We start from the raw sequence: 24,767 nt of genomic DNA, 5'->3' as shown, positions 1-24,767 counted from the left end.
AAACTCTGATACCCCATTTTTAAATACAATAACTCCCTCTACAGTGTTGATGCTGCGTCACTGCTAGCGTAGTTAAAATGGGGCTGCCCACAAGAAGGAGGAATTAGGCTTAGGGGGAGACCCCTGAAACAGCAAAAATGGGAGCTTGTAATGTTGGCAATACTAGGGAAACAAAACAGGAAAGCGGTAGGGTGCAGCACCTCATACTGTGACATTTTGTTACAGCTCCTACTTTCAACACAGACCCAGAATCAGAGTGGGAGGCAGTGCGTGCAGAACAGTGAATCATGAAGAGATGTAGCAGGCAGCCTCCTCTGCGGTCAAACTCATTCCTTAATTTGTTATAGCCCGCTGGACATGTCTGCTAGGAATAAACGGAGCCTGCTCTCTGCGACTCACAAAGGACTGAACACTTGCTTATAAAGGGTGATTTAATAGTAAAAAGGCAGATCTGTCAAAGCTCAAAGGAGTACGCGATGATGTCCGAACATCGGAGCAGCGCTTCTCTCTGTATCCCCAGTGGAGTCTGAAGCTCGGAGACCTGGAAGTTCAGGATGTCAATGTCGGACGCGCCAAACAAAGCTGTGACCTTGACCCTCTCGTACATGGTGAATCTGACGGGCCGCCCAGCCATGGCTGAGAGGCTGCGCAGGTAGCGTTCTCGAAGCGTCACACGACTTTGCTGCTCCTGCTCTAGGTCTGCTGGGCTCCCAGAGGAGAGGCTGGCAGCACCAAGGGCCTGAAAACGGGGAGAGTTGGGATCGAAGCCGCGGCTTGACCCGTCGGGTCCGTGGGGCAGGCGGATGACCGCAACCGGCACCTTCATCGTGCACCCCTGCTGGGAAAGAGGAGAAATGCGTTATACAATTGGTGCCTTGTTTGTGTCAGCCACAGCAGGTACTCTTAAGGGTAATTCAGGAGGTAGGTGCTTCTATGGCTTAGAATACATTCTGCCCTCCTATTCGCCTTGCTTAGCAGACCAAGTTACCTCTGTAGTTCAAAGTGTTTGAAATAGACTGCAGGATTTTTTGCTCTTGTTGCTGTGTTCCATAATCACGAGAGGTATGAGCCCATTTTAATGTTGAAAGAAAAGCTTGTATGTTAAAAGAACCTTATGATTCTGCGCTAGGAGAGAGAAAAACCCCCAGACTTGCAAAGATTTCTAGGTCCCGTGGCCTTAATGTTCGGATTTCTCACGCCTGATCAAGATGGCCACAAATTACACATCCTGTCTTCAACTGGTGGGTCGCAACAGGAGCGCTACCACTGTGCAAATAGAAGATTCAAGAAATGGGTCTCCAAATGTGTGTTTGAGTTAAATGTGGGTCATGGGGTGTGAGAAGGTTGAAGACAACCAGCTCTAGGTAAGCAATGTACTTTTTGTTCCAGGTGGGTGGTAGATTGGGGGGTTGGGAACCTTGGAGCAAAAGCAGCCTTCCAGCCCCTGCATCTCCCTCCAGGCTACTCTCTTCTGTCAAGCTTGCCCCTAAAGTGCTTTTGACTGCCTGGGCTGTGTCCTACAATGGCGATGATGCCTCTTGCTAGAAAACCTCTGACCTTCGCACAGCTGGAATGTAGCACACTGTACAAAAGGAAAAGTCTCACCCATTGCTCTGCCCAGGTCTGTCTCTGGCCCTGCCCACCACTGGTACGCAGCATGGCTGTTCTGTGTCCCACCCCCCATTACCCATAAGAGAATGAAAAATTATTCCCACCCTGTGCTGTAGATTTAGGGGAGAGGTGAGCCACTGACTTGGAATTTTGGGTCACTTCTGCCCTGTGGCAAGGGCAGAACTCTTGCCAGCTGGGAACTCTTTGCCCTCTGCAGCAGCCATGGCTGCTGGTCTTCAGGCAGCAGAGGGTTAAGCCCAGGCTTATGGGGGCCTGTAAACAGGAAGTGCTGCTGCACGAGGACAGCCTGTTTTCCCCTCTGGACTGTGGCGGCACCAACTTGACGCTCCCTCACTGTGCCAACATCCTCTGTGGCGGGCGGCCAAGCCCAGGGTCAGCGACGAAGAGGATGTTTTGCACAGCGAGCTGGAGAAACAGTCGCCGGCAGCCAAGGACAACTCTGGTGCAAGGAGGAGAGCGAGAGGGGTTGGCCTGGGCCAGGAATGGATGCTGCTGAATCCAGAAGCTTAGACTTTTAGGCAAACGCTAGGTAACTCTGGTTACCTAAAATGAATTTACTGCTTCCTCTCCACGGCATCCCTGGTGGATAGGAGCTTGAAGAAGAGGCGGTTAACCCCTGGGCTGATTCGGAATTCCCAAAGTTCCTTGCAACGGGAAAACCCGCGACAGTTGACCTCTGTTGGGTTTTTAGTGGAGACATGCCCCCAGAGGAGGATTGATTCCAAAAAGGCAGGGCAGTACGCACTAGCTTTGGGAGAAAGCAGCATGATTCACAGTCCTCTAGGCTCAAAGGATCCAGCCACAGAGCAGCCCTTCTGCTACCTCTCTGCCCAATTTGTCATGCCCATCTTGCCTCCTTCCATTCAGTTGCCACTGGGTGAGGTTCTGCCATGGGTGTGATTGCAAGAGGGCTGCCTGTCCCCAGAAGAGGCTACTTGCTGCATCTCTGCCCTCTGCGTCCCAGGACTAGAAGAGGATTGAAGTGGGAGCAGCAGAAGCGGGTTACACACAGCCGTAGTCTGCACCTGCCAGTGCAAAACTTGGGTAGGGAGTATATATAAACTGGGGGCGAGGGCTCTCTGTTGCAGCAACTGCCTCATCGGGTGTAAACCGGGCGTAGTTGAGGGAGGCAGCATGGGTGAACATGCCTTTCCCCAACTTGTAAGTGTACTTTTGACAATAAAGATTTAACTCCTCCTTCTGGACATTCCTTGCCTGACAGTGCTGTGACACACTCCATGAATCTACTCCATCGTCTCCCAAAGTCATTCAAGTGGGTAGCCAGAACACATACAGGTTCAGCATGCTCTCTGAACCACCTGGTGGGAGACAAAACGCTCCTGATTTTTCAATTCTGGAGCGCCAGAGGAAACCTTCACGTGGTTCAAAAGGACCACATACCATGGAAGCTCCCGCAGAATTTTCCTGGTGTCGGTGGTGGACTCAAAGCACAAGTTGCTGCTTGGGAATGATGGTGGCTTGCTTAGTGGTCAGGGTCCTCAGCACGAACATGAAGAAAAGGCATCCCAGAATTGTAGAGTTGAACGAGACCCCGAGGGTCATCTAGTCCAACCCCCTGCAATGCAGGGATCTCAACTAAAGCAGCCACCTCCAGCTTAAGGAACTGCAATTCTGCCTTGGGAAAGGACAGCCGAACTGCTGCGTATTCAATCTGGCTTAATGTGTGCCTGCAGCCAAGCTTAGGCTTCTGGGAGGGAATGCCGCAAGCTTCAGCCTTGCTGGAGATTACCTCTCCCCAACCCCTCACCCAGGTCCCCAACGAGGCCACATTCCTGCACCGTGTGTTTGTTCCAAGAGTCTGCCTTGGGCGATGACCGCAGCGCTTCCTCCTCAGGCCCTGTTGACGCGCTCTTTCCACAGACAGCTCGTTCCCGGCGCGTGCTGTCTGGGGGTGGAGGAAGCGCTGGCCCCTGAAAGCCCTCTCCTCCTCTGGCCTGATAAGGACCTGGCCCAGATCTCCTGCACTCCTGGGCAGCACGCCAGGAAGAACGGGGCCTGGGGAGTGGGCGGGTTGGCTGTTTTTCTGGCGAGGCTCGTGCCTTTGGGACGGCACCAGCTTCTGTTTGAACGCAACCTGAGAATAATCGCACGTGTTGCTTTGAAGAAGGGGGGGGGGGCAGTCAAAGCTGCAATGTAAAAGCCTGCATTGACTTTGCAGGCTTGTAAATTGGGCTGCCAGCAGAAACGCTGTGAAAACTAGCCCCGTGCCAAGCGAAGTCCCATGTCCCTGTTTTTCAGTGTGCCTTAGTAGCAGGTTGATAAACGTCAGCTCCAGGTGGTAGGCAGCCCAAATTTCAGACTGGAAGGGTCGGCTTTCAAACAGGGTCAAGTCACCAATTTTGGCTCATGGTAGCAGCACCTTCTGGGTGTTTTTGAAGGCCTTGTTGCTAACTGGGCAGTGGGGAGATGAAGAGTCGGCCAAATTTGGCTACCTCGTGTCCTTGGCCCAGCTGTTAACTGGTGAAGCAGATGTCCCATAATTTTCTGGGGTGGAGATGCAATTCGCCTCCTGTTCCCCACCTGGGATCACAGCTGGCATAGCTCTCTCGCCTTCCTGGCAGGGCCGAAGCGAGTGGCGAGTCCAGAAAATGGGCCACCGTGCTGTGCTGGAGAGAGCGAAGAGGCGACAACTCACAACAAACTTGTTTGTTCTGGCTCGGCCTCCTGGGCTGATTGACATCACATCCTGAAGGCAGCGAGGACGGCACCTCCACAGGCAGGGTGGGCAGAGCCCCAGCGCTCTGGAGAAGAGCTGGGAGGCTGGCCGGCCTCTGGCTCACTTGACGAGCGAGGGAAGGACGACGGAGGTCGCCAGGGAGAAGTGGGGTGGCCATGGGGCAGTGCGGGCTGTTCCCTGGCTTGGGTGACCCGAGAGAAGCAGCAGCAGCAAGGTTGGGAGAGACCTAATGGCAAGGAAAAGCTGCTGGATTTGCAGGAGTGGGGAAAATGGATGCTTGCCAACAGCCTCAACCTTTGCAAGTAAGTACTTCTGAGCGGGGCGAGGGGGGGACGGGACATCCACTCTGTCAACAACACTTCAGAAAAGCAACACTACCCTCCTTGTGGACGTGCTTAGAGGGCTCTTGTGGGTAGTGACCTGGATGGGCCCCCTGCTAGCTCTGCTAATTTTACATGTATTAACCGAGGCTTGGTGAAGAGGGTCTCAAGACAGCATGCTGCAGCAAGATGCCCTAATGAGAAGCTCCACCCACTGCCAGTCTGCCTGCCCACCTCTGGCAGAAACCCCACCCAACTAGTGCATGGTGCCACGTTGAGGGCAAGGCTACAGCCACCGTTCCAGAATCTTCCCACATTCATCTGCACAACACCTCAAAGGGCTTGTGCAATCTCCGGGGTACAGCTGACATGAGTGCTTATGGTCAAGGCTAGTCGCAAATGTCGGCCTGTAGCAAACTGTGCCCATTTCGTGGGTGTTATAGGGCAAGCTCTCTGTGCCTCAGTTTCTCTCCTTCATTGGTGGGTTTTCCTCCGCTGGAGGTTTTAAAACAGAGATTGGGTGGCCATCTGCCAGGGGTTCTTCAGCTGAGACTCCTACATTGCAGGGGGTTGGACTAGATGACCCTCGCTGGCCCTTCCAACTCTACAATTCTATGGATGACAGAGGATGACTTCCTCTGTGGTAAGCTATTGGGAGGCAAGCCTAGGCAAATGGAAGATCAAGGAAGAGCGGGGATGTCAAGACATTAACAAAGGCCAGGACTTTCTCTTATCTACCGCAGAATTCTTTCAAAGGCAAAAGACATGCTCTTGAAACAAAAACAAAAAAACGCAGCACACATCACTCTCAATAATCTAACTCGCTTGCTCCAAGAAGCCCCTCTGCCTTCTCGCAACACATTTTTTTTTGGCACTGAAACCCTTTTGCAAAGCAAAATGTGCACTTGATAAAATAAAGGGATCTGAACTCCCCAGGGTTTTGCTCTGTTCAAAAGTCTCCGCAGAGGCATCTTTCTTCAGGCTTCTTTCGTACTCACTAAGACCTCTGCTAGCAATTTTCCTGCAGCATCCTGCGGAGACGGTCTGGGAGAAATTTAACACGCATACACTCTCTGAGGCTATATCCTAATGCCACAGAATTAACTGAACTGCATCAAATTATACTGATGTGCAGCCTGGGGTAATTCACCCCACTACCAGCAGGGGGCACGACGCTAAAAAGGCAACCCAGCTTTTTGACTGGCTCCCTTTAACTATACTTTAATCTACATATTCCAAGTCAAATGCATTATTTGATTTTCTGGGGTTTTTTGGGGGGGGGTGATGGCTGGGAGTGGAGAGGAAAAGGGAAAAAACAACCCAGGAAATCCAATTCTGTCTACAAGCCACATTCACCAACCATGTCTATGTCTTCCCTCTGCCTTCCCCAGTTCCACAATGGTTTCTGGTAACTTGGCTGTTTTGGTGGTCCTGCTTATACCTCTTGAATTCTGGAGATCTGGAGGCCTCCTAGCGGCCTCTCCAGGAACTGCTGGCGAGCATGACTCCTCAAAGGAGGTCCCGATCCAAGCCCTCCAAACCATCCTGCTGAGACGCCTGGGCTTGCAACGGCGCCCGGAGCCAAGGGCGGGGCTTGTGGTCCCCCAATATCTTCTGGACCTGTACCAGTTCTGCTTGGGGAAGGCTCCCTCCTCCCTCAAAGAGACAGAGCTTCCCTTCCTGGAGGAACAAGCCGGGAGAGCCAACACCATCCGCACCTTCCACCATGTTGGTGAGCTTGCGATTGCCTTCAGATTCCACGTTTGGGCCGTTGGGGTGGCTGGGGCCTTGAAAAATTGGTTGGGGTGGCAGCAGAGGGGAGAAAAGTGGGGAAATTTAACCCAGGCCCTCCAGGAGTTGCTAGACTACATCTCCCATCATCTCCGTGAACATTGGCCATGCCAGCTGCAGGGGCTGATGGGAGCTGGAGTCCAACTAGAGACAGCCACAGGCTCTCCATCCTTGAAGTGACTGCACGAAACCAGGAGCCAGGAACAGGGATGAAGGAGAGGTGGAAAGCTGTAGATAAGCGGCTGCACTGCGTAAAGGGAAAAAGAGGTAGCACAGCAGGCAGGAACCTTGCTTTGCATGCAGAAGGCCCCAAGTTCAATCCTTGACACCCCCAGTTAAAAGGAAAGACTCTCTGTTTGCCCCGGTCCTTGGAGAGCAACTGCCAGCCATGGCTGACAATAAGAGGCTGACAAATAGCCTGACCTGGTAGAAGGCTCAGTTGGGAGAGCGCAAGACTCTTCATCTCAGGGTTGTGGGTTCAAACCCCACATTGAAAGATTCCTGCATTGCAGGGGGTTGCACTGATAGATGACTCTTGTGGTCCCTTCCAACTCTACAATTCTGATTTTGACTCTGAGGGTCAAACACGCTTCATCGAGGAGGAAGGAAAGCAAAGCTCCCTAATGCCAGGATACTTCAAGAATGCCCCCATATTTAAGGAAGATCTCTTCTTTTTTCCTCTTGGGTTTTGGGAGGTGTATGATTTGCCTTGGGTTACAGCGCCACCTGCAGAGCAAGCAAGGCAACAGAGCCACACACAGGGTAGGAGGTGTTATCAGCAGAGCCAGGAACCCGGCACCACTTCAGGCAAGGCCATGTTACTTCACAGAAAGGGATGCCAAATACAGTCCTGATTCTTTAAAAATCCCAAAACAGTCTAAGAAAAAAGTGCTGCACACTGAATAGCCACAAATAAGTATTTTCTTTTATTTTAAAAAGTTAGGGCAATAACTTTAAGACAATTGACAGGGAACAGCTGTTGCTTGGGAGCTTCTTAGAAGCATCTGGCTGGATGCAGGGGGGCAAAACACAGATGGGCTAGATGGACACTTGGTTGGACGCAAGAAGGCAATTCCTGCAGTCCTGGCATGGGCAGCCTTTGTGAATGTTGCTGAACTACAACTCCCACCAGACCCAGCAAGCTTGGCCCAAGGCCAGGGGCGATGGGAGCTGTACTTCAGCAACATCTGCAAGGCCAAAGGTTCCTCACACCAGCCCCAAACACTCAGTCCTCAATCCCTTTCCGGCTTCTGTTTCACATCTAGAGGATCTGGAAAACACCCCTGAAGCCGTAGATGGTTCGCTCTACTTCCTGTTCAACCTGAGCTTGCTGCCCGTGGAAGAGGAGCTGACTGCCCTGGAGCTGCGCCTGTACCACTCGCAGAAGGAAAGCAGGGGTTTCCACATCAACATATACCACACAATGGGCCCCCTACCCGTTTCCGGAAACAAGAGCAGTCTCCTCCTGGCTCGCAGATTCTTGGCTCCCAAGCAGCCCAAGTGGGAGAGCTTTGACGTGACCGCTGCTTTCCAGAGGGCCGAAGGCCAAAGGCCCCACATTGGGTTTCTCATTGAGGTGGAGCACCCCAACGGCGGCCACGAGCTTCCTCAGCACCAGGCTCCGCTTCGCGCGAGGCGGTCTCCCGGAGAGGAGGAGGCCCAGTGGGCTCTAGAAAGGCCTCTGCTGGTCACCTACAGTCACGACCGGAGGGGGCAGCCTTTGACTCGTGGGAAGAGACAAAGCAGGAGCCAGTCGGGTGGACTAACCCAGAAAGGAGGCCGAAGAGCCCCCAAGGGGCCAGCCTCTCGCAGCAAACGCAAAGGCCTGAAGCCCAAGACCAAAGCCAGCGCAAGGTGCCGGAGGCAGCGCCTGTTTGTAGATTTCAAGGAGGTTGGGTGGAACGACTGGATAGTTGCCCCCAGCGGCTACCACGCTTTCTACTGCTCCGGGGAGTGCCGGTTCCCGCTGGCCGACCACATGAACTCCTCCAGCCACGCTGTGGTGCAGACCATGCTGAGCTCGGTGAACTCCAGGGTGCCCAAGGCCTGCTGCGTCCCGACGGACCTCAGCCCCATCGCCATGCTCTACCTGGACCAACACGACATGGTGGTCCTGAAGACGTACCAGGACATGGTGGTGGAGGGCTGTGGGTGCCGGTAGAAACCACACAGCAGGGATAAGCCTCCTCTCCGGTAACCCAAGCAGAGGGCTTGGCACCGTCACGAGTCTTTCTTCAGGCAACATGGAATTAATGTATGGAACTTCCTACCACAAGGGGGGGGGGGACAGCCAGAAGATTAGATGGCTCAGCTATGAGAAACATGGGATATCTGGGCACAGAGGCAGCATATGATTTAACACCAAACACCAGAGGCAAACAGGCAAAGGCTATCACCAGCCTGCTGTGCGAGACAGATGTACCTTGCCTCTGATTCAACAAGGCAGAATTCTCATATTCTTATCACGCCTCATCAAGTTCTCTATACGATGAATAGCTGCTGTTGTTGTTTTAAACTGTGATGACCTTTAGTTGAGCAATAAATGAGAAAGCTACCAAGCCTGTCACAGTGAGCATCCTTAAACCAAGGTGAAAACTGTGTGACGGTCTGGTTGCCACTAAAGGCGAATTCACATGACCAAAGAGAATCAGCACCAGACATGCCTGAAAAGATGATTTGGGAGAGCTGGCTGACTTTTCACACACTGTTTATGGGGAACCTGTGGCTCTTCAAACTTGCTGGACTCCCAGGCTTCCCCGATTCCTGCTCTAAAATAGAAGCTCTCCGTCAGACTGTTTATCCAGTAGAGGAGAGCAGTGGTTGTCAATTCTGCTGGAACTGACATTTTGGGTGAAAAAATGACAGATGTGTGCTCCCAGCAGCTGTTGTGTGAAACATGAAGCCCTCCCTAACACTTTACAGCAGGGATGTGGATTCCAATCCAATCTCCATCAGCTCCAGTCATCATTGCCACTAGTCAGGAATGACACAAGGTGTGCTCCAGCAGCACCTGAAGGGCTGAGGGTTCTCCACCCCTTCATTAAGTGTCTAATACCCCTGGGGGTTGTTTCTAAGCAGAGGGGCATCATAAACCTTACTGCACCAAATGTGTGGACAAAAAGGCAGCAAGAGACTGACACAAGAGAGCAGGTGTCAGTCCATAGCTTATTGGTGGAGAGTCAGCATTTTCTTCAGGGTGGATTTGATTTAAATCAAATCAATTTAAATCACTAGTCAGTAAGACTTGGTTTAAATCATATTTTTTTTTTTTTTACAGAAAGACTTATTCTTGGTGGTATAATCTTAATATTTACAACGAGATGAAGGTTTCATTTTTTGGAATAATAAATTTTCAGAGTGCTTTTTACAGTTTTATCAAAAATTACTGACTTGCACAATTATTACACAAAGATCCCAAGACTTGCGGAGTATTCTGCTCACAAGGTTGCACTTTCATTTTTACTGCTTCACACTTAGCTACTTATGCAGATCTATTCCATTCAAAACAAATCTGTTCATTGAACCTCTTGGAACTTAGGATTTGGTAAGGGGTTGATTCTGTGTATATAAATTTGCAAAGGAACAATGGGATTAAAGTTGTTTCCTCAACTCTGTATGTTTATTTTATAACATTTTTCCTGTGAAGAGAAGGCATGTTATCTCTGCAGACACAAATTCACCCTTTTGAGAGCTGCAAAAACAAGCATCTGTGATAATATCTTCTCGTTAGAAAAGCTGCCCCAAATAATCTTACAGAAAGCTCTGGATGAGCATGACATTGTGAACAGATTAATGGAATTCATTTACCTAAAAATTTAAACATTGCATGTAAAGCCTCATGCTACATAATTAAAAACAAATCCTTATTTCCTGATGAATAGCGTTTGGACTATAATGTAACTTAAACAGGAAACCACCTTTAGAAAGATTTTTCCTCTAAAAGCAAAATTTTTAAAAATCCAATTTAAATACATGTAAAAAAATTCTGATTTTTTTAAATTAAAAAATCATTGCTTTTTATCCATGCTGCTTCTCACTACATACACTGAAAACGCACTTTGCTAGTCATTGCTTCTAAGCCCCTACTTGGTGTCTCAAGGCAAATAAGTTCTGCTTCATAGCATGGAAAGGGACAAAAAGCTCTGAGGAATGTGGTGGTGACAAATGTAGCACTCAACAGGAATATGGTGCATTTTAGTGCATTGTTTTAAGTCAGCCTTCTCCAAACTGGCACACACCCACGCCTAATGTTGCTGGACTACAATGGGATGGTGAAAGTTGTAATCCGAAAAATCTGGAGGCCAGTTTTTCAAAGGGCACAATATTTCTACTTTTGTGTCCATAAAAAAATAAATGTATACAATGGTGAAATAAACTGTACAGCTTTTGCTGATGTTTTTCTTCCTTTAAAAAAAGATGAAATATGGGTGTAAGAAAATGGGCTAAGATGCAACATCGAAGCTTTATGAAAGAGATGTCAGGGTTAATAGTGCACTCCAAAGTAAGTAATGTAGAGACACAGAGCCAGTATCATGTGGGTGGATTCCAGTTTACAGGTCTGAAACGGGCAGGACAGGATGCAAGGATGAACAGCAAGAAAACACCTCTAAACACTTTTACCCCACCTTCCTGTCATCAAGACATCCAAGGAAGCTACGAACGCTAAAGGGCGGACACTAAAACCACACTATCAAAAACACATCAAAGTGAGCAACTAAACCAAATGCAGAGCAGGGCAAGAGAAAAATAAATTAACCAGAGACCCAGGAAGACATAGCGTGGGAAGAGCTTTTGAGAATCAGAAGCTGGGTAGATCCAATCAATAATAGAAAAGTAACAGACGCTGTAATTAAAAATTAAAATGAAACCTGAATAACAGGATTCTTACTATTAAACTTTAAAGAATACAGACATATATTAAATCTGAATCATGCCCTCTCTCTTATATAGCTTGAGGCTATTTTTAGTATTAAAAGCAACCAAGAGGAAAGCATTTTATTATGAAGGTTAACCAACATAATGGGCACAATGGGCCTTGATTAATGTGAGTTTCCTATTGCACCGTAGCGAATAACCACATACCTTAGGATGTATATGCATATATACATATATACATATATACATACATATATATATATATATATATATTTGCTTTCGTAGATTTTCACGGGTACAGGAATGCAGGTTTTGGTGTCCTCGGGTGTCTTCCCGTGTAAAAGTTGGGGTGTCTAGGCGACGTTTCGACGAGGTCTCACTCGTCATCTTCAGGCTGGTGCTTTCGGCTTCTTGTTACTGGAACAGAGCTCTGTTCCAGTAACAAGAAGCCGAAAGCACCAGCCTGAAGATGACGAGTGAGACCTCGTCGAAACGTCGCCTAGACACCCCAACTTTTACACGGGAAGACACCCGAGGACACCAAAACCTGCATATATATATATATATATATATGAATGAATGATAGGCATAATCAGTGCTTTTTTCTGGGGGGACGCAGGGGTACACATACCCCTAAACATTTTGTGAATTTTTGCACTTTCGTCCATTTACTGTATTTATTTTTTCCAATTTGAATTATTAAATGGTGATTTTCTTGAGTCAAAATGAGAGTACCCCTAAACATTTTTTTAAAGAAAAAAAGCACTGGATATAATATATTTCTCCATCTCCTACATGGGTTAGTTTATAATCTGGCTTTAGCCACCAGGCTGGGAGTTATAGTCCAAAATAGGGGTTGGGAATTGCTAGTCTGTGGGCCAAATTTGGCTCAACCCAAGTGGCCATTCCCTCCGAACCGCCCCCACCTATCCCATACCTCACGACATATGTGATGTCAGGGGTGGGGGCAGAGATGCACCTGGATAATAATAATAATAATAATAATAATAATAATAATAATTTATTATTTATACCCCGCCCATCTGGCTGAGTTTCTCCAGCCACTCTGGAGGGCTCCCAATCAAGTATTAAAAACAATACAGCATTAAATATTAAAAACTTCCCTAAACAGGGCTGCCTTCAGATGTCTTTTAAAGATAGGATAGCTGCTTATTTCCTTCACATCTGAAGGGAGGGCGTTCCACAAGGTAGGTGCCACTACCGAGAAGGCCCTCTGTCTGGTTCCCTGTAACCTCACTTCTCGCAATGAGGGAACTGCCAGAAGGCCCTCGGCGCTGGATCTCAGTGTCCGGGCTGAACGATGGGGGTGGAGACGCTCCTTCAGGTATACAGGACTGAGGCCGTTTAGGGCTTTAAAGGTCAGCACCAACACTTTGAATTGTGCTCGGAAACGTACTGGGAGCCAGTGTAGGTCTTTCAAGACTGGTGTTATATGGTCCCAGTCACCAGTCTAGCTGCCGCATTCTGGATTAATTATAGTTTCTGAGTCACCTTCAAAGGTAGCCCCACGTAGAGCGCATTGCAGTAGCCCAAGCGGGAAATAACTAGAGCATGCACCACAATCTGTGGGCAGGCAGGGTCTCAGTCTGCGTACCAGATGGAGCTGATAAACAGCTGCCCTGGACACAGAATTGACCTGCGCCTCCATGGCCAGCTGTGAGTCCAAAATGACTCCCAGGCTGCGCACCTGGTCCTTCAGGGGCACAGTTACCCCATTCAGGACCAGGGAGTCCCCCACACCCGCCCGCCCCCTGTCCCCCCAAAATTGTACTTCTGTCTTGTCAGGATTCAACCTCGATCTGTTAGCCGCCATCCATCCTCCAACCGCCTCACACAGGACCTTCACCGCCTTCACTCAGTCCGCTCCATGACTGAGCTCCCCAGAAAGCAGCCTTGAGCTTCGCCTGGTCAGGACGCCAGGCCCAAACGCTTCTTCCCACACCCTGTATTAAGCTAAAAACTCTTTGAAAACAGACGCTCCTCTCTCTGGCCATAAATGTTGACTCTCAGTTATGAAACAATTCAGTTAGCGTCGACTAACCTGCATAGGTCTTGGTTCGGCCCCCTCAAGTCGTCATGGCAACCCCAAACCGTTCTGCTCAAAATTGCGGGCCTCAAAGCACTCAGCACGTTGGCGGCCGGGACAGGAAGAAGCTGCCTCTTCACCCGGAAGTACATTATTATGAGCGGACGACAAGCCGTTCTTCCCTTATCTTTTTTTAAAGGTCCCCTCTGGTAATAGGAGGACTGGGAACTCTATGACTCTGCCCTGTATGCCCCTAGGCGGCGGCGAGCGGCGTTGGCCCATGTGCCTGCACCCCGCCTCCCGCTCCTCCTTGCGATTGGTGGGATGAAAGGTGAAAGGGAAGCGCGTGAGCGTTACGTCATGATCAGGAGGCCCACTGTGCTCCGCCATTCCTTGTCTCGCCGTCAGCACATTCGAGGACACCCATCCTTCCATTTCCCTCTTCGCCGCTTGGGCAGGAGGATGCGAACACGATTAATAATAATAATATAATATTTGCTTTTTGCCGCCCCACGCGGAAAGCAGCACTGGCAGGTTTATCCCGCGCCGCCCCGCCCCCCCCTCACTCGAGGACGCTGTTGTCGAAAGTGCCGTAGCTGAAAAGCAGCTGGCTGTCGCCTGGCGAAAGGGAAGGTGGGGGCCGAGAAGTGAGTGTGGGAAGGAAAGGAGGGGGCAAGCTTGGCTGCGTTTTAAAAAAACAACCACCGCCGTCCGCCGGCCAGCCAATCCGAGCGCCGGAAACGGGGGCACGTGACCGTGTCGGCTCCGAGCGTGAGGTGGGTGTTTTGCCAGAGGAGCCGCCGCCGCTGAGGGGGACGAAGGTAGAGCCGCCACCGCCGCTGGGTTAGCCGAGGGAGGGAGAAACCCCGCGCGGAGGCTCCTGTGGTCGAGGAGGCTGTTCCACCCGCACGCGCGGAAAGGGCCTCGACGGATGCGCAGGCCGCTGGCGCACTCGCTGCTGGCGGCGGCGGCGAAAGAAGACTACGAGGAGGCTTCTCTCGGGTCCGTCCCTGGCTGAAGCGGCGGCGCGGGAGGGGGCCGCTCGCTCGGGACGGGCCTCTCTCTCGCGCGCGCACCTGCCCGGCCCTCCATCATCCCTTCCTGCCTGTCCCGACCGTGTGGCGCCTTTGCTCTCCCTCCTCGGCCCCGCCGGCACTCAAGAACCGGCTCCCTCTTCTCTTCTTTCCCCCTGCAGCCTCGCCGGGTGCGTATTTGCCTCGGCTCAGGCAGCCCCGCCAGCCCTCCCCTCTTCCCCTTCCTTTCCGAGCCTGCCACCACCACCACCAAAGCCCTGAGCCAGAGGATCAGCAAAGGCCCTCTTACCCCTCAGCAGCCGACGAAGAGCCTTTCTACGACTTTCCATTACTAATCACGGTTTATCTACCCCACCCCTAGCCCGGATATCTTGACAGGCATCGCCTTTCCTCCGAAAGGATAGCGTTTGTTTATACCTTTTGCCATCCCTCCCCCCAGCACACGCACACCAAAAAAGAGAGCGGGCACTCACCTTGTTCCTTTTAAAGGCTTGGCAGAGAGTCCCTACTTACCTGTGAGGTATTAATTGCTCTCTGGTTCTTACCACGCACACCCAGGCACCCGTTTCTGTAAAAGCGGGGCAGCTGCGAGGTTTATTTTCCTCTGCAGCTTGACTCTAGTCCTTTTAGCCCTCTTCTGCTAGCTATTCCTGTTTATGCTGCAGGTGTTTTTAGTCTACACGCACATAAGCTTCCCACACTACTCAGACGGGACTGTTTCCTGTTACGATAGCTCTTGCTTTCACAAGGAACCTGTGCATTTCCTTTCCTGGGCCTCTGGAACAGACGTTGGCCCCATTTTGTTCCTTTTCTGTTGGACCTTTTTCTATTCTGCAGGTGTTAGTTCCAATCAGTCCTTCAACCAGTATACTAACACTCCATTGTTTACCCCTACTGGGTAAAAACATAACGGGCAAGGGAGCATTCCACATTTTCCAGACCAGCAAAATATTTCCGTGCCCTTCCAAATCTTCACAGAAATTGACCCAAGCCCAGTTATAGTAGTGCCCTTTTTGTCTTGCTCGCTCTCCTCCAACCCTCAGTAAAGGTTCTATTTCTTGTACCAAAAAGGCAGGGGTCCTTCCTGCATCCTCCTCCAGGTGATCCCATTCATCATTCATGGTCTCATTGCACCATTGCTGGGAGGAAAGGGTCTGGAGACCTTGGGAGCCTTTTCTTGCCAGGTGAGTGAAGGTGAAAAAGAGACAGGAGGTGACCCCTCAGTAATGACTCCATGAGAAGGGAAGAAGGAGAGCTCTCCCTGACAGAAACCTATCACGCTTGCCTGGCCATGGAGTGTGTACAAGTCTCCCCCATGCAGCAGCAACAAGGGAAAGCTGCTGAGGGGGACCACCTCATGCTGCTGCTGCCACCTCCTGCTGTGCAGAAGGAAGAGGAGGGCCTGCTAAGGGCTTCTGATCCTTGGGCTGTCTCTCGAGTGGACAGCAGTCAAGGTGGGACAAAACTTCAAGAGGCTTTGGACTTTTCAGCACATCTTCAGAATACAGAAAACCTCATGCACAGCCCTCCCACGCTAGGGAGCCATCCTGGCAGAGAGATGGTGGGCAATTCTACTGCATGTCCTTCAAAGGAGGATTCGAAAGATACTGAGCGCTGTGATCTGGCAGAGGAGCAGTTGCAGCCATCGGGGAAAGAGACTTTGAGCCATCCGCTACAGGAAGAGTCGCTGGCAAATAAGGTGGCCTGTAATAATCCTCCTTTGGCCACAGCTTCCGGAGAATGCCTTACGGTTGCTGAAAAATGTTCTCAACAGAACAACTGTTTGCAGGAAAAATTGGACTCCTCTTCGCAGAACTGTTGTTTAGGCTTGGAAGCAACAAGTAGAGAGAGTCCAGAAGATGACCAAACAACCCATGGTTCTCTGCCTGCTGATGATGGGAAACTGAAGCCTGGTGCAAAACATGTCACATTTCCTTCCGATGAAGACATTGTGTCTGGGGCTGTGGAACCCAAAGATCCTTGGCGTCATGGTAAGCAAGTTCCAACTTCTCTAGAGACCTTTTTCTCTTCTTGCAGCTGGACTGGACTTGTCCAAGCCAGTGCCTTTATTCACAGGATCGGCAATTGGTTTATAGTATGAGAACTGAATATTTCCTTTTATCTTTCTTAGTCATTTATCTACCAAAAGCTCTCAATGTGTCTTATGATCAAGGGTTACAAACACAAAGCTATGCAATCCAATTAAAAGTAAGTGCATGCTATAAAAGCAGAAAGCTGATACAACAAGATGAACTAGGAAATAACAAAGCAATAGGCACTGACCTGCTCTTGAAAACAGGAACATAATTCAGTTGTCAGACTCAGTTCTAGAACAGCCACCCACAACCTGGTGCCCTCAAGATATTTTGGATTACAATTCCCATCAGCCCCAGATAGTGCAGGCATGCTTCTAATGTTCCCATTTTATGGCTGCAGAACTGAACTGTTTCCAAGGTCACTCACTGAATTTGTGACTAAGCACAGAATTGAATCTGGGGCTCCTGGTTCATTTCTGATATTCTAAGCACAGAGTAGTCCTGCATAAATGACCTTTATCAGGTTGGTTCAGACAGAATGCCAAACTAATTTGCACTCGCCCCCTTCTTTGAGTAGACTGTGAGTAGAAATACAGAATCTTCTGCTTTTGATTAACCACAGCTTGCCATGTTGTCTAAATCTGGACAAACTGGTTCATCTAAACTCTGCATAATGGAAACAAGCAAACTTCCAGGCATAAATCTGTCTTGTCACTAACAGTGGTTAGGATAAACCATGGTTTAGGGCCTGGACAATATAGTTAAAAGTGTGGTTGATCTAAAACAGAAGTTTACCATCTTTCTGTCTGCTAGAGGAGGCTAGGATAGGAAAGAAGCATGTGACCCTGGGTGGGAGAAATTAGGCTTATTCTTGTATGTAGTGCTAAACTATGGTTTAGTATTGCATCCAAACACTGCCGTAGTGTATGCATTGTGGAGTTTTGATGGCTCCATTGTTTAAAAATTCAGTATCTAGGTTCAGATTACTTTTTAAAAAAAGCTAAATGGTGAAGTATTATTATTATTATTGATAATTCATATCACTAGTTAGCATTATTGAGAATGCATTATCATTGAGCATTTTTCAATAATGAATAATACTATAGTATTATGCATAGGACTGAAAAGTTTATGAATGCCTGGTTGATAATAATGTTACATTGGTGATAAGAATTTTTCATTCCTGAGCATGTCCTATTACATGTGTATTTTTTCCTCTTTCAAGTTACACATTCCTTGGAATCTAAAAGCCTGATCCTAAGATTTCTTATGGATAGCACATGGGTACATTTGGATGGTGTATACCACAAGTGTTCTGTGGCAGAGCATGATGTTAGAATTGTGTTGCAGGTATGCATGCTGTGCAAGTGCGTTGAGAACATTTTTTTTTTTTTGCACGTTTTGTATGCCATTTTAAGATGTCCTTTTCAAAGGATCTGTCTAACCTTGGATTATTATGTTTGCATTGGGAGCTCTTGATCTCCCTACAAAGCACTTTTCTTTTTGTTGCCCCCCCCAGTTGTAAGAGCATCTGACTCGCTCTAGTTTTTCTAAGGTTGTATTTGGAGTTTTAAAATTTTTAAATATTTTTGACAATACCTGTGCTGATCTTCCAGAACTGAGAAATAGGGTCAGAGTCAACTTAATAACTGTGCAAGCAGGAGTCAACGCAGCAAGTCCCACTAGCACCTGCAGTCCCATAGTCTCTGAGGGGTTGTTGGAAGAATCCCCATAACAGCACATGGGGGTAGGGGAGGAGAGAGAAGAGTGTTTCACCTGCAAAGAGAAATGCTTGCACTGACAGAACTATCCTAATAGTGTGATGTTTACAGTGGTGCCCCGCAAGACAAACGCCTCGCAAGACGGAAAACCCGCTAGACGAAAGGGTTTTCCATTTTGGAGGCGCTTCGCAAAACGAATTTCCCTATGGGCTTGCTTCGCAATAGGAAATGTCTTGCGAGTTCCTGCGGGTTTTTTCCCCTCCCCCCCTTTTCCTAAGCCGATAAGCCGCTTATCAGCTGATCCGCTAAAAGCCGCTAAACCGGTAATAGCGCTAACCCGCTAAGCTGTCAGTGGGCTTGCTTCGCAAGACGAAAAAACCGCTATACGAAGAGCCTCACGGAACGGATTAATTTCGTCTTGCGAGGCACCACTGTAATTCCACCCATTGAACTGAACATTGAACAGGAATGTAAAGTTGTCCCAACTTTCCCTTTACTTTCCCTGAAGCCTTTGTTTTGAGATAAGTGGAGGTTTAGAGATAAATGCAGGTTAAGAAAGTAAACTTGAATGCATTTACACTTGTTGAGCTCAAAGGAAAATATGTGTAAATACTTTTGCTAGGAACGCCAGGTGGATGTACAGATGTTAGGAGAAGGAGAATGACCCTGTAGTCATTTTTCTGTCCCCAAGTGCGTGGTTTGCCTTACCTATCATAGATTCATAGAACTACAGAGTTGGGAGGGACCTTGAGGGTCAAACAGTCCAACCCCCCTGCAATGCAGGAATCTCAGCTAGGTCCTACATAACAGATAGACATCTAAACTCTGCTTAAGAACCTTCAAGGAAGGAGAATTACCGAAATCACCATTCAAAATTTGCCAGGTTTCAGGTGCACTTTGCACCTGGCTATTGGCCACTTTCAGGGACGCAGGTGGCGCTGTGGGTAAAACCTCAGCGCCTAGGACTTGCCGATCGCATGGTCGGCGGTTCGAATCCCCGCGGCAGGGTGCGCTCCCGTCGTTCGGTCCCAGCGCCTGCCAACCTAGCAGTTTGAAAGCACCCCCGGGTACAAGTAGATAAATAGGGACCGCTTACTAGCGGGAAGGTAAACGGCGTTCCGTGTGCTGCGCTGGCTCGCCAGATGCAGCTTGTCACGCTGGCCACGTGACCCGGGAGTGTCTGCGGACAGCGCTGGCTCCCGGCCTCTAGAGTGAGATGAGCGCACAACCCTAGGGTCTGTCAAGACTGGCCCGTGCGGGCAGGGGTACCTTTACCTTTTTATTGGCCACTTTCAACCAAGTGAAGGTGCCAAGGCGCCAGGTTGGCGCCTGAGGTCTCCACCATGTGGAGGTGCATGCCTAGGTATCCTTTGTATCTCGACTGTTTTCACACACTAATACCCTATCCTGTGCAATTCTATCTGATATATTTTATCTGCGTTATCAGAATGAATTTCAGGAACCAAAAAGTTGTATTGGAAAATAGGTCGTTTGAACTGTCTGCCCCCAAAATGATAACTAGGCATTCCATTTTGGTGACTGTAACTCTTCTTTTAGGAGCTGTTTGGTGCCTAGCTTATATATCTGAGTTTCTAACACTTCTCGTGGGAGTCTGTTCTACTGTTGAACAGCTCTTATTGTCAGAAAGTTCTTCCTGATGTTTAGCCCAGGGTCTCCTTTCTTGTAATTTAAATCCATTGGTTTGGCTTCTAGTATCTGAAGCAGGAGAAAACAAGCTTGCGCCATCCTCCATGTGGCAACCCTTTATATATTTGAAGATGGCTATCACATCTCTTCTGTCTCCTCTTTGCCACGACTTCACTTGATCCGGACACTAGATGCAGCCTAGAATAGCATTAGCTTTTTTTTGCTGCTGCATCACACTGTTGACTCATGTTCAGCTTGTGGTCTACTAAGACCCCTAGAGAGCAGTTTTGATGGGGTCACACCAGATGGTGGATTTTTATAAATTAATTTGTGGCAAGTTTGAGGTAACTTGGGAGAAAGTGCATGTGACAGAACAGTTGTGGTCTCATAAATTATATTACTTTCAATGAGCCCCTTAACATTTGGCCAGTAGGACAAGACTTGAAATGATAGTTTTTAGGCAGTTTCCATAGTAAACGCATTGCATACTGGAGAATGAATGCACATTTGATTGCTTTATGAATAAAGCCAAACTGCAGCTGCATCTTTATTTTACCATTCTCACTGCTCCCTTCATGTTCTCACTCCTCAGTTGCTTATTTCCTCTTTCACACAAACCAGTAATGTTTTTCACCAGTACTTATTTTATGTAGAAAATAAAATATACATAGCATAATCAGAAAAGTGTACATAAGAGCAATACTTAACTAATTGCAGAAGTTAACTAGCTGAAGCAGAGAAGATGAAAGAAAGTGCAGAGGACAAGAGTCCTTCTCATGGTGCAAACCATAGTTCGGTGTCACAACTGAAGTAAGCCATGGTCATGATTTTACATTATTGTCAAATGTGGTTTTATTATTATTTTTTAGTAGGGGGAGGTGGGAGGCTGCAGACCATAATTGTATCAACAATGTTGTATTCTATTAGAGTTGTCTGTATCTGTAAGACCAGATACAGGCTTTTGGCTGATTGATATCAAATGCCCTTTTAAAATGTGTTGGGGAGGGGGGATTATTGGGTTGTTCTTGTTTTTGTTATGTGTTTTGTGTTTTTATATTGTGATTTTATCTTATGAACTGGCCTGAGACCTGCGGGTATAGGGTGGTATACAAATGTAATTAACGTAATAAGAATAACAAATGTTTCAGTTGTGCATTGGGTTGAGGATGGCGAGTTTGTGGAGTGTTAAAAAACAGTAAGCCACTTACGGTACTTAGGCAGAAAACACAACAGACAGAAATGACAAGATGTGCTTGATTCCCCTCCCCCAATTGTTTCTGACTCTTTTGAGTGGCCACCAATTAGTTTTTTGAACACATCTTTATAAGCATATGGTTTAAACACTATAACAAAGAGTGACACCTATCCGCAAGGAAATGCCGCTTGTGTTGGTGGGACTTCATTGAGGCAGTAGTTCCCTGTTCTGCTAGTAGACATGCCTGGTGGCTACAGATACAGTCACAACACAATTACATCCTGCATCACTCAGTGGAGCCATCCAGTTGTCTGTGCCTACATATAAGGAACCCTGGGCTAGGCGATTTTCTGGTTTCATTGAAGTCAGTAGATCAAGTTTCCCTTGCAGCTCTTTTTGCTTTATTGCTTGTTTATTGGATTTCTTGCCCGCCCTTCATAAGGTCTCATGAGGTATGCAGGAGTTGCAGTGTGTACACAGAGATCCTACAGTAGCCATGGCCTTCCCAGTTGGTACAGCAGTTTGCTGCGCTTATTCCTCTGTGCTTATTCGTGATCTGAGCCACTTCCTCTAGAAGTGGAGCAGGAAAATACTGTGAGAATACTGTGTGTGTATCAAGAAGCCCCAAAGCTCTTAGTGATTATGAGAGAGAGATTGTGTGTGTGTGTGTGTTGCACAATGCCCATATGTTGTGGGTCATGGTGCTTTGTTGCAGATGGCTGTGTGGCTTAATTGAAGTGGTTGTCATGTAAAAGCAGTGATTGATTCAAACAGGGACAGTTGGAGCTGTTAATTTCGCTTTCAATATCAAATGCCCCTTTAAATCGGATTATAGCAGCAATGCATGCGCGTAACACTTGTGTTCAGCCTTTGCTCAGGTTAATGGCATTTCAGAGCCCCTTGCTATAAATTCCTGTTCAGTTCAGGAATCTGGGGCTTGTTCTCTGACGGATTCTGCACTGCCTTCTTGAAAACCAATGTATTTTATTTGCATGTGCCAACAGTTCTGTTGGTAGTCAAACATTGTGTGCATAATCTGTTTTTGTGGAAAACTTTCTCCCTCTCTTAATTGTATACCCGCTCCAGTTTCAGTCTGTTTTCACTGATGCTAGTTTTAACCTCTTATATGGTTTTGCAATGTTTATATTTGGGCTGAAAGTAAAAAATGCAGGACTGAAAGAGGGAAAAAAGAACCTCAAACGTGCACATAAGATAAATTTGCCAGTACATTTGGTGTAATAATTCTCCAGGGGCAACTATAAAAACTAGAAACATAGAATCATAGAATTGTAGAGTTGAGTTGGAAGGGACACCAAGGGTCATCTAGTCCAACCTGCTGCATTGATTTGAAGTCCTCAATTCAAATTTTGCCTCTGTCTCAAATTCACTGCATTTTCTTGGTGAAGTCCCCTCACCATCAGCACCCCTCAACTACCATCTGAAGATACTGTCTTGCCTTACAGGATTGCTGCAAGTGTATCTTGGGTATTGTTCTGAAGTGCTTTGAACCCTGTGATGTACCATATGCATGCATTTGTCTTTTATGACTTGGAGAACCATAGCAGTATCTAAGTCTTTGCTGCTTCTGCCTCTGACACACAGCAGTGGGAGAAGGTAGCAGAAGAAGTGGGTGGTGGCTCTAGGCTATAAGTGGGTGGCCATCCCTGCCAAACCTAACCTGCAAAAGCTGAGCTGGGACACCGAGTCACATGCATGCAAGGTGATTTGTGAGAAAAGCAGCCTTCCTTTCATTATGCATTCTCACTGCTTCCTATTATAAGACAAACCTTCAGCTCACACTCCCACACCCTTCAGTTGCTTTCAGCAAGAGAGGGGAGGTATCCTCTTGGCACATTATGCAAATGATATGTGACAAGAAGAAAGCAGTATGCTTTTCATGTGTTCGTCTCCACTCAGGGCGTATCCAGAAATCCATCAGTTGGTTTCACATTGGCACACAGGTCATACATCCTACCCATGCAACCTGTGCCATGGGTTGTTCATCAACAGCATGCCAGCTAGGCACAAAGCTTCCCCTGCAGTGTGCCCCTCTCATGGTGTCATTTGGGAATGAGACTACTAGGCGACTGCCACTGAAGCAGGGTGGGTGGGTGGGTTGTATCCTGTCCAAACGATAGCTGATAACATATTTTCTTTGAAAAGTATCATTCTCGGGTTTCTCGGTGTTGTTGTAGCTGATTTCTTTATCCAAACATCTCCATAAACGCTGTACTTTTCTTCTGTTCCTTCTGATTGCGCCTGTGGTATGCGTTGCCTACGCTGTTTTGGGTCCTGTTTTCCTTGACACCTGTCAGGTCCTGTTATCCAGATAATCATTGCCCATCCGTAAGGGCACAGCTGCTTGTCTGAGCCAAGAAAATGTCTGGGTTTGTGTGTGTGTGTTTGCGCCACATTTAACTAGAAAGGATGTTAAAGCTGAAAGCCAGCTTACTGCATGAGCTTTAAGGGAGCTCAGAATTTTTCTTAATATTGTACTCTCCCCGATGTCAGCTGCTGGATTAATACTGAACTTTGCTACTGCTAGTATGTAATGCTTACACAGCACCCACATTGCCCTCAGATAGTCTTCTCTAGCACTGTGGACATTAGTTGGCTGAACACATGACTGCAGGGTTTGAGACTCACCATCCTATGATCAACTAGCTAAGGAAGCATTATGGTCTTCTAGGTGCATGACAGCCCCCACCCGACAACCAGGAAGCTTTATGAGCCCCTTGTGGGCTACTGTACATCTGTGCTTGGCTAGGTGGGTCAGAGGCTGTGCAGGCCGGGTCTGGTCACAGGCACTGTCCACCAGCAGCGCTTGTTGCACAACAGCAGTTGAGCCCAGGCCCAAATTGGGGCCTTTTCGCAGCTGTGATCAGAGCAGGAAGTGAATGTCATTTGTTGGTGCAACAGTGCTTGTATACCCAGGGCCTTCAGACTTATCAGATGCACTGTCCTCTTTTTAATTCCAGCCTGCAATGTATGAATTGCCTTTTCTTGACTGTAAGGTAAAGACTGTAGATGTTAGCATTTCTTGTCCTCTTTCTGGGTGACCAGCTGAAAAGGAAGACAGGGCTCCTCTGTCTTATCAGAACATAAGAAGCGCTCTGCCAAATTCAATGAAGTGCCCATCTTGTCCAGCATTTTGTTTCCCAGAGTGGCCACTCCAGTCATACGCTTCAGGAAATCCCATAGCCCATGAAGGCAGCAGACCACTCCAGGGACTGTGATTTCTGTCTCTGAACCTAGAGGCTGCATTTAGCTATTGTGGCGAATAGCCACAGAAACACTTCCATACATTTGCCTAATCTCTTTTTAAAGCCTCTAAGCACACAGCTACGGCACTGTCCAGTGGCAGCAAATTCCCTTAATCATACAAAAAGAGAGAATATCACTCTGATAGTTTCTCCCAGCATGGCAAGCTGCACCTACCAAAATTTTGTCTTCTACCAGCAATTCAAGGGTGCATAAGGCTTGTCCTTCTTTGCATCTGATTGCCTCTGTGTCTCCCCAAAAGCAAAAACAAAAACAAGCTATTGCAAAACAGAATAATGGTGCCAGCTGGTGTGAAGTGTCTTGGGTCAGGGCAAGACTTATTTGTGCATCCTTATCATCCCACTTAAAATTAATTTTATCCACCTGTAGCTAAAGATGTAAAAGCCCAGGGGGAAATGTGGGGTGCATTCCCTCCCCCCCACCTTTGTCACATCTATCTGTGAGGTTTGACTGGATTCAGCGTCCACCTTTGATTCAAACCGTCAAACA

The 24,767-nt window shown here is 48.0% G+C and overlaps 3 protein-coding genes across 6 annotated transcripts in view; 2 read left to right on the top strand and 1 right to left on the bottom strand.

Annotated features, from left to right (window-relative positions):
* Positions 1-413: 413 nt before the first annotated feature.
* Positions 414-13,617, bottom strand: GEMIN7 (gem nuclear organelle associated protein 7). Of its 3 annotated transcripts, none has more exons than XM_083754454.1 (2): positions 13,379-13,617; positions 414-835 (listed from the first exon to the last, which is right to left on the bottom strand). In XM_083754454.1, the coding sequence occupies exons 1-2, from the start codon at positions 13,382-13,384 to the stop codon at positions 455-457; spliced, it is 387 nt and encodes a 128-aa protein (XP_083610580.1). In that variant the 5' UTR covers positions 13,385-13,617; the 3' UTR covers positions 414-454. The 3 variants fall into 3 exon arrangements, with proteins under 3 accessions (XP_083610580.1, XP_083610582.1, XP_083610581.1); XM_083754456.1 differs by lacking the exon at positions 13,379-13,617 and adding an exon at positions 1,754-1,908; XM_083754455.1 differs by lacking the exon at positions 13,379-13,617 and adding an exon at positions 1,716-1,866.
* On the top strand, positions 4,395-10,050 carry LOC310851543 (bone morphogenetic protein 4-like). Its single transcript, XM_083754075.1, has 3 exons — positions 4,395-4,632; positions 6,042-6,382; positions 7,707-10,050. Exons 1-3 carry the CDS (start codon positions 4,604-4,606, stop codon positions 8,600-8,602), a joined length of 1,266 nt encoding a protein of 421 aa, XP_083610201.1. The 5' UTR covers positions 4,395-4,603; the 3' UTR covers positions 8,603-10,050.
* A 381-nt stretch (positions 13,618-13,998) lies between the features above and the next one.
* PPP1R37 (protein phosphatase 1 regulatory subunit 37) overlaps positions 13,999-24,767 on the top strand; it is a 49,765-nt gene continuing 38,996 nt past the window's right edge. Inside the window, exon 1 of one of the 2 annotated variants that reach the window (XM_083753671.1) lies at positions 13,999-16,388. In XM_083753671.1, coding sequence (XP_083609797.1) covers positions 15,632-16,388 — 757 coding nt within the window. In that variant the 5' untranslated portion in view covers positions 13,999-15,631. The remainder of the gene's footprint in view (positions 16,389-24,767) is intronic. The other variant, XM_083753672.1, reaches the window with a different exon arrangement.

This window comes from Podarcis gaigeae (assembly GCF_964106915.1).
Source record: "Podarcis gaigeae genome assembly, chromosome: 8".
Taxonomy (NCBI): domain Eukaryota; kingdom Metazoa; phylum Chordata; class Lepidosauria; order Squamata; family Lacertidae; genus Podarcis; species Podarcis gaigeae.
This window is presented reverse-complemented; position numbering and strand designations above follow the sequence as displayed.